Source organism: Callospermophilus lateralis, chromosome 11 (assembly GCF_048772815.1).
Source record: "Callospermophilus lateralis isolate mCalLat2 chromosome 11, mCalLat2.hap1, whole genome shotgun sequence".
NCBI classification, from domain to species: Eukaryota; Metazoa; Chordata; class Mammalia; order Rodentia; family Sciuridae; genus Callospermophilus; species Callospermophilus lateralis.
The window spans coordinates 44387864-44396588 of record NC_135315.1 but is presented as its reverse complement, the minus strand read 5'-3'; the positions used below and the strand labels follow the sequence as shown (position 1 = coordinate 44396588).

The following is an 8725-nucleotide window of genomic DNA, read 5'->3' as shown; positions in this document are numbered from 1 at the left end:
AGCCCAAGGATTTAGAACCTCTCCCTCCCTTTTCCCCTCTGTCCTAGGTCTTCCACATATTGGAACACGCATGCGCACACGAAGTCCTGGGGGGCTGTACCCGGCGGCGGCTTTCCGAATGCGCACGCGCGATGTCGGCCGGTCGCCTTGGAGACGCGTGGCCCCCGCCCGGCAGTCGGCGCCCGAATCGTCCCGCCCCGCAGCCCAGCCGCGGGTCCCAGTCGCGAACCCGCGGGCTAATGAGCCGCCGCGGTGGGGTCGGGGCGGCGGGGTTCAGCGAAGAGTGCGAGGAGGACGATGAGGAAGAGGAGGCGCCGGAGGCCGGCGCGGCGGGCTCTCCGGGGTCCAAGCTACCTCCCATCGCGGGCAGCACCTCAGAACCGGTCAAACGGAAGGTGAAGAAGAAAAAGAAGAAGAAGAAGAAGACCAAGGGGTCGGGCAAGGGGGACGGTAAGAGGAGAGCTAGCGTGGCCACCTCGGCTATCCCCTGAGATTCCTCTCCCAGGACACCCACCTCCTCCCAGAGGTGCCCTTCTACCCAGAGAGAGCTTGGAACAAGACAGAGAAGCTCCAATCCAGAGTCCCCTTGTCTCCACATTCTACTTAGGTTGGCGCAGTGATGCCCCGCCCTACGCCTTAAGACCATGGTGTCCACAGAGATTGTCCTTCCAAAAGACCCCTTCAAGGCCATAGAAGTTCAGCTTAGCAAACTTCCCAGAGACCCCACACGGCTGCACTGTATGCAATAATTCCTCAACTCCTCCCCGGCAACCCCCACGGATACCGCATTCCCAAGAGCCCCCCAGCCCCACAGATACCCTCTCAACTTCCCAGTCCCTCAGCCCAACTTCACTCCCTAATACCCACACCTCTCTGCAGAAATCTCAAGCCCTCTACAGAGACCACTCACAGAGAGACTTCTCTTGACCTGAAGACACTGACAGATAGACAGTCTATCACATACAGAAACACAGACTCCTGCCTTCCCCCAAGAGGTGGTCCTCACGTCCTCACACATGAAGGGGCACCTGCCTCTGGATGCTGTGTGGACACCCACACCCAGGTAAATGCTTAGGAAGAATCCTCCCTGGGTGGACCTCACCCCCATCCACCAAGGGGCAGCCCCCCTGCATACCTGTCACTGCCCCATCCTCTTATCGCTTCCCAACACATCCTCATGTCAGTGACACCATCCGATGACACTAAAGCACAGCTACCCCGTCATGCACATAATTCACAGGCGGCACACACACACACACACAGATACTGTTAGACACTCACATGCATAGACACCCTTGCGCGCTTCCCAGCATACCCACGCAGATACCCCAGCCTCAATGAAAACTGCAGAGTCCCCACACCGCACTAAGCTCTCCTCATAGGACCCCCAGATTTCTTCTCCACAAAGGCCCTGAATGCCCACTTCAAGGAGAGAGTGCAGCAATGATGTAAAATGCATCCGTCCATGAGCACAGTGATTCCATTGTCACCTGTGTGGTCCAGCTCAGTGGATTACGTCAGGGAAATGGCCCTGACCTCCAGTGTGATGGTTCCCAGCTCAAGTTTCTGGTATCTGGCCCTCTGTGTGCAGAGCCAGAGGCAGAGGAATGGCAGGCAGCCCCTTGTCGGCCATGTAGTCTGGGGAAGGGAGCAAGGACAAGGGTATAATGGCTTCTTCAGGTGGAATTATAATAAAAAGCTGGGGGCGGGGGTGACCAATTCTGGAGTGTAAGGCAAAGACCCTGTGTGTATCCACAAAGCAAAATCAGGAAGTGTATTGTCTTTTTGGTGTGAACTTTTCACTGTTCAAATTATGGTGGCATGTACCTCATACTGTCAGCAGGGGACACCAGACAGTTTTGGGGGAGTAGAAGGTAAAGAAATATCAAGACATGAATTTTCCCCTTCTCTTCTTTGCTCTCCCCCCTCCCTTTTGATTGAGGGAGGTATTTCTGTCTCCTAAAAACTAGAAGGATAAGCTGATAAAAGAACCATAACTTGTAGTACTTTATAGAAATGTCATACAATTCTGAAAAGCTACAATTTTAAAAAAAGGAACAAAGAAAGAAATAGTACAAGCCACACAGCAGAAGTATTTCTGGGTTTGGCATGATGCCTATTGCATCAGTCAAGTTTAGGAAGCTTTTTGCTTGTCTCCATTTCTTCCATCATCAAGTGTCTAGACTGGCAGTCGAATCACAGACACAGACTGGAAAGTACCTTGGTAAACCTGGGGCAAGGTTAGTGGGGGGCAGCAGGGCAGCCAGAGCCAGGCCCTACCTTTGAATCCGACTCTGCCATTGATGTGTGACATTGGCAGTTAATGAAGCTCTCCGGTCCTCAGTTTCCTGACCTGGAGAACAGAACTGATAGCTTCTATCTGGAGGACCTGCTTTCCAGTAGGTGCTCAAACAGTGGTTCCCGGGGCTGGGCTGTAGGTTGTTGGAGGGTGTGTGGTTGGTACACACAAGGCCCTGGTTCCATTCCCCAATACCACAAAATAAGTAAGTAAATAAATAAATAAAGGCTCCTCTTGTCCCCAGATGATTTGACCCAAAGCATACAGGCAGGGGGTTAGGAGACTGGTGGGATTGGCAGTCTGAGCCCTGGGTGAAGAGTGGTCCCCACGCCCCTTTCATCTTTGGTGCTTCAGGCATCCTCCCAGGTAGGCACAGGGCAGACATGGCTGCAAACACTAACCTCTTCATCTGCTCAGCAGATAAACATCAGAGTCGAGGCCTGAAGAGTCAGCCACTTTCTTCATCCTTCCATGACATCTTAAATCCCAGCAAAGACCATGGCGCCAAGTCAGAGCCCAAACCGGACAAAGAGGCAAACAAGCAGAGCCCTTCCTACTCCTGCACCGTGGTGAGCCTGCCCCCCTTTGCCGAAGTGGAAGAGAACCTTTCCAACCAAATCAACGAGAGCCTGCGTTGGGATGGGATTCTCGCTGACCCAGAGGCAGAAAAAGAAAGGATTCGCGTATATAAAGTGAACCGGAGAAAGCGGTACCGGATTTTGGCTCTCAAGAGCTTCCACGAGGATCCCTCTGCTGAGGACAGTCCTGAGAACTTACCCTACCTCTCAGACAAGGACTGCAGGGCCAGCAGCAGGCCACCAGCCGCGAAAACCGACTGCTCTCATCACTTCTTAGAAGGAAATCTCTCTGCGAAGCTCCTACCCTCTGATTTAGGCACTGCTGTGCCAGAGTGAAGTCTACCCACAACACCGAGGAGTGTCTCCTTACCACAAATTTATGTTTTTAAAAAGAACCATAATAAAAGGAAATCAGACCGGTATGGGAATGCAGTAAAAGTAAGAAGTACGGAGAAGACCAGCCTCTCCTTCACCCCGAGGCTCCGAAGTGCCTAGGAAAGTCACATTCCTGAAGAACCCAGGCAACTCAGCAGACTCTCCAGAATTGCCTTTTTCTTAAACTGGCATCTCTCTTTGTTGTGTAATTTCTCATCACAGTTAGCTATCTATAATCTGCCCCCAAAAGGAAAAGAAACTGTGGATTATGTAAATTCTCAGTCTCAAACTAAGTTCATGGATAAAACTCATAGTGCGTGCATCTGTTGACCCGAGAAAATGCCTGAAAATCCTGGAGACTTTGAATTAAACACACTACTTAAATTTACATGACCTTCAGAATCAGTGGATTCTAGAACTTCGTCCTTGGGAGGTTACAGTGGGAGGTCTCCAGAGGACTATTGCTGCTTTTATAAATACAATCCTTCCCTAATCCCCCAAATAACATTTTTGGGAGTCCTGGGAATTGAACCCCCCAAATAACATTTTAAGCAAAGTTCTGGAGCATTAAAAATACCTTACTGCAGGTATGGTGATGCACATCTGTAATCCCAGCAGCTCAGGAGGGCAGGAGGATCACAAGTTGGAGGCCAGCCTCAGCAATTTAGCAAGACCCTCTCTCAAAATAAAAATAAAAATGATGGGGATGTAGCCCAGTAGTAGAGCACCCCTGGGTTCAATTTCCAGTACCAAAAAACAAACAAACAACAACAACAAAAAACCCTCACAATGCTCTTATCCTTATCCTAAATTTATATTCCTCCCTTTCACAAATATTTATTGAGTGAGGGCTATGTGCATCCTTCCAGAAGCAGGCCCTAATTCGAAGGCAAGGAGATTATTTGGGAGACTTCACAAATAATTGGTGTGGAAGAGAAGAATGGTGGGGAAGGGAGACAGCCAGTCCAGGGATCAGCATTAAGCTACCTTTCACCCTCAGCACCTGGAGCTTAGTCCCATGGGGAGGCACTGGGGAACCATTCAAAACCCAGATCTCAGAAGTATTGCATTTGAGGGTGGGAGCTGGGTATTATTCTCCCTGAAGGCACTGGCTGAGAGCTGGTCCTGGACAAGGGGTGCCAACTCCCTGGCATTTCTAGCCTGCCGCACCATGTGCACCTGGAAGCCTGCTTAAGTTACAGGGAGAAGTTGCTTTCAGGCACAAGAGGCAAATGAATGGGTCCAAAAGTTAGGGGTGATCTCTGGGTTGGCATTAGCTCCGTGTGAGGGACAGAGTGGAGGTCTAAGAAGAGGTTCCGCCTTCCAAAGGGTTCGAATGTTCTGGGATAGTTGAGCATACAATGTACACGAGCCAGGTTGAAACCAATGCTAAGCCCCACAGGGTGCTTATTTGAAAGCTGAGCGAAGCTCCTGTCTTGATCCCACTGGGCTTTGGCTCCCAGCAGCCCTCTTCTCACCCTGCCTTAAAAGTCCAGTTACAGAGTTTCCATGTTTTTGTCATTTGGCAAAATATTCTGAAGGGACTTTTAGAAGAGTCCTCTCCTGCCCTGGAAAATGGTGAGCAGCCAGGCCTAGCAGGGACCCTGAAGCAGACAGGAATGGCCTTCCCTGTGCTGAGGGCCTGTCCTCTCCACTGTCCATGGAGAGTAGGGGAACAGGAAGTGAGCGCATGCCCAGCCATGTGACCCTGCTGATGTCCCAGGTATCCAGGTAAAGATAGCCAGCGGGGAGCAGCGGGCTGTCATCTCATGTGCCCTCCAGATCCACCTCTGGGTGGTGGCTGGGGATGTGCTGCGTGGCGGAGTTGGAGGGCCCGACAGACTGAAGAGGGCCCAGGCAGCTTAGCAAAATCTTCCGAGGGTGGTGAGGGGCGGGAGAGGTGGCTTGTGGTGGTATTCCTGCCACGAGATAGGGCATCATTCTGGGATAGTGGCTAAGGTTATAAGCTTTTTTTTTTTTGGAGTGGGGGAGTCAGAATGTTAGGTCGTGATTTTTTGTTGTGCTGTAACAAATGACCACAGACTCAGTGGCTTAAAAGAACACGAAGCAGTTCTACAGTTCTGGGGGTCAGAAGCCCACATTAGATTTCAACGGGCCAAAGCCAAGGTCTTGGCACAGCCTGTTGGGGACTCCACAGGATAATTCATTTCCTTGCTTTTTTTTTAGCTTGTAGAGCCGCGTATCTAGCATTCCTTGGCTTGTGGCCTCTTCCTTCATCTTCAAAGTCAGCAGTGCAGCAGCTTCAGTCTCCCTGTTTCTATTACCACACCACCTCCTGTCTCTCCTGCAGTCAAGTCTCTGCCTTATAAGACAATAATGGCTGCGCTTGCGGACCCATCAGGAGAGCCCAGGATGATCTGCCCATCTGAAGACCTTTAATTGTGCGGCAAAGCCCCTTTTTCCATAGAAGTTAATTGTTCCAATGAAATTATGTCATTTGCAGGAAAACGGATGGAACTTGGGGGCATTACGTTAAGTGAAATCAGCCAAACTCAGAAGGTTGTGTGTTTTCTCTCGGATATGGAAACACGGGGACTCACTAGTGTGACTCCGCAGACCCATCTTGGGGGTACTGGAGAACCAAGTTAGTGACTTTGGCCAGATCTTCCTGGTGTTCTCCCTGACTGCCTTCTGCCTTCCCCCAACTCAAAAACACCAAGTCCTCTCTCTCCTTTTGCCATTGGATTCAGAGGTCTCAGTCCCTAGAACACTGACTCCATTGCTCTGTGCCTGAGATGAAGCTAGACATCATGGTGGAGAGGTAGGGAGGAGGGAAGCAGCTCAGGACCTGGCAACAGGAAGCTCAGAGCTAAGATGATGAGCTTTGACGTTAGATCAGGCTTCCTCTTTTCTTTGTCACCTCAGTCAAATTGCTTAATTTCTCTGAGCCTTGGTTTTTCTTTCATGTTATGAGGACCAAATGCTGTCATTATATCCAGCACTTAGCATGGCGCCTGGCACCCTGAAGGCATTCCATCTAGCCCAAGAATTTTGACCAATGATGTTTCAGGCTGGCCCAGCTACACAGCCACTGGAGAGGCTGGACTGGGGCTGGTGAAGACCACACCTCACTGAAGGGTGAGTTTCACAAAGAAATGTGACTTCAGTGGATGACGAAGGTACCATTCTAACAGGCCACACTACCAATTACAGGGGTCTGGAATAGGGAGGATGTAGCAGGAATGAAGCAAAAGGCTAATGTTCCAGGCAGGGGCCTTTGGAACCCCACAAGACAGTGCCCACTTGGAGCCTGGCACCAAATGGGAGCCTGTGTTTAAGACAAAGATGGAGAAGCAGGAAGGGCTTAGTGCTCCAGGGACCACCGAAGCGGCTCCAACTCCAAATGCCTTGGATTAGAAATTGTAAGTATTTTCCTCACACCCAGGCTGTATCCAAGGGCTCTTTCAGTAGCAAAGAACAGAAATCACAATGAGAACTTGCTTAGAAAGGGGAGTGATTTACTTTTAAGGCTAACAGTCCAGCCAGGCACAGCGGCCATACCTGTAATCCTGGCTACTCGGGAGGCTGAGGCAGGAGGGTTGTAAGTTCAAGGGCCTGGGATGCGGCTTGGTGGCAGAGTGCCCTGGCTTCAACCTCTGCTACTGCAAAATAAAAAACTAACGGCCCAGCATTGTCTGTGGCTTTAGGCATTAGTTAGAACCAGGTCACACTATCGAATCAGAGTCTCTCTCCACATCTCTCCACCTCTGTGGCCTCTCTATTAGCTTCACTTTCAGGTGAGTTCTTACCACAGGATGTCAAAGGTGGCCACATCCTTATAGTCCTATAAAGAAAAGATTTACTCCTGTGTCCCTACCCAGTGTCCATATCAACCCCAGAGAAGGTCTCTGGCCTGGTGAGGATTGCGTGCTCATCAGTGGGCTAATCACAACAGCCAGGGAAATGGAGTCTGTGATGGCTGACAGACAGACAGACCTCCAGTGTGATGGGGAAGTCAGAGGTCCATGCCCACTGGCTGCATGAGCTGAACAGATTGTTGTAGAATCTAAGCAGAACCTATGCAGCGTGACTCCGTAGAGGCCAAGTAGACAGAGACTGGTCCATTGCCCTCCAGATGAAGAATGATTTTTTTTTTTTTTTTGGCAGTACTGGGGATTGAACCCAGAGGCACTTTACCACTGAGCAATAACCCCAGCCTTTTTTAAAAAAATGTTTTATTTTGAACCAAGTCCTCACTAAGTTGCTTAGGGCCTCATTAAATTGCCGAGGCTGACTTCAAGCTTGTGATCCTCCTGCCTCAGCCTCCCACATGGCTGAAATTATAGGTGTGCACCATCACACCTTCCCTAAAACTGATTCATTTTTCTTTTTTAAAAAAATATTTATTTTTTAGTTGTAGGTGGACACAAGACCTTTATTTATTTATTTTTATGTAGTGCTGAGGATCGAACCAGGGCCTCTCATGTGCTAGGCAAGTGTTCTACTGCTGAGCCACAACCCCTGCCTCTGATTCATTTTTCTAAAGGCCTGATCAAAGGTCATAGGAGTGGCCTGTATGACAGGAGTTAAGTGATCTGGATTGACTGCATGCTTATCTCCGGAACCACTGACCCTTGGCCAATGCCAGGAAATCTACTAACCGAAAATAAATAATGTCTAAACCTCAGGTCCATGAGTCGCTTGGGAGCAGAAGGCCCTGGTTAGTAATAATAATTGGGTTGATGGTTTGTACTGAATTTGGTGAAGCCTGGAGCTGGGCTTGAGCCCTTAAGACATCCCAGCACAGCTAGGATGTGCACCCTCTCACTATGAGACCCCCAGCGCGAGCAGAGAGGTAGACATTGGCACTTCACATGCACATCAGCAGGGGTTGGAGACCTGGGAACAAGCAGTCTTGTGTGAGCCTCAAGAGTCAGCACCACTGCAGGACAGATTGCCTGGTGAGACCCCCAATGATCTCTGCTTGACTATTCACACCCTTCTCTTTAATGTGGGCTGAACCTATTGACTCTAATGAAGAAAACACGGCAAAAATGATGGGATGCTCTTTGCAAGAGGAGGTTATAAAAAAAATACCGTGTTTGGGGGGTGGGGAGGGAATGAATGAGTGTTTGAGGGAGCTGTGAAACTATTCTGTAGGCTACTACAACGGTGGACACATGTCATCTTGCATTTATCCAAACCATAGAACATATACCAAGAGTGAACCCCAAGGCAAACTCTGCACTTACTCCCCCCTCAGCCTTTGAGGAGCTGGGATTACAAACATGCAATACCACACCCAGTTTAATAAAGTGGTTTTAAGTCACTAAATTTGGGGATCATTTTTTTCTTTTCTTTCTTTCTTTTTACACAGCTAAAATGTCCAGTTGAAACAGTTGGCCTCTTCCCTCACCACCAGCCATTCTCTCAGCAAGCTGCCTCAACCCTCATCTGAGGGTTGGAAAATCCAGACCCCAAGCTTGTCATATAGGAAGCCACATTTTGCCAG

General features: G+C 49.7%; 1 protein-coding gene across 1 annotated transcript; it reads left to right on the top strand.

Annotated features, from left to right (window-relative positions):
• The first annotated feature begins 239 nt into the window (after positions 1 to 239).
• Liat1 (ligand of ATE1) lies at positions 240 to 3213 on the top strand. Its single transcript, XM_076869258.1, has 2 exons — positions 240 to 450; positions 2717 to 3213. The coding sequence occupies exons 1-2, from the start codon at positions 240 to 242 to the stop codon at positions 3211 to 3213; spliced, it is 708 nt and encodes a 235-aa protein (XP_076725373.1).
• The last annotated feature ends 5512 nt before the right edge of the window (positions 3214 to 8725 follow it).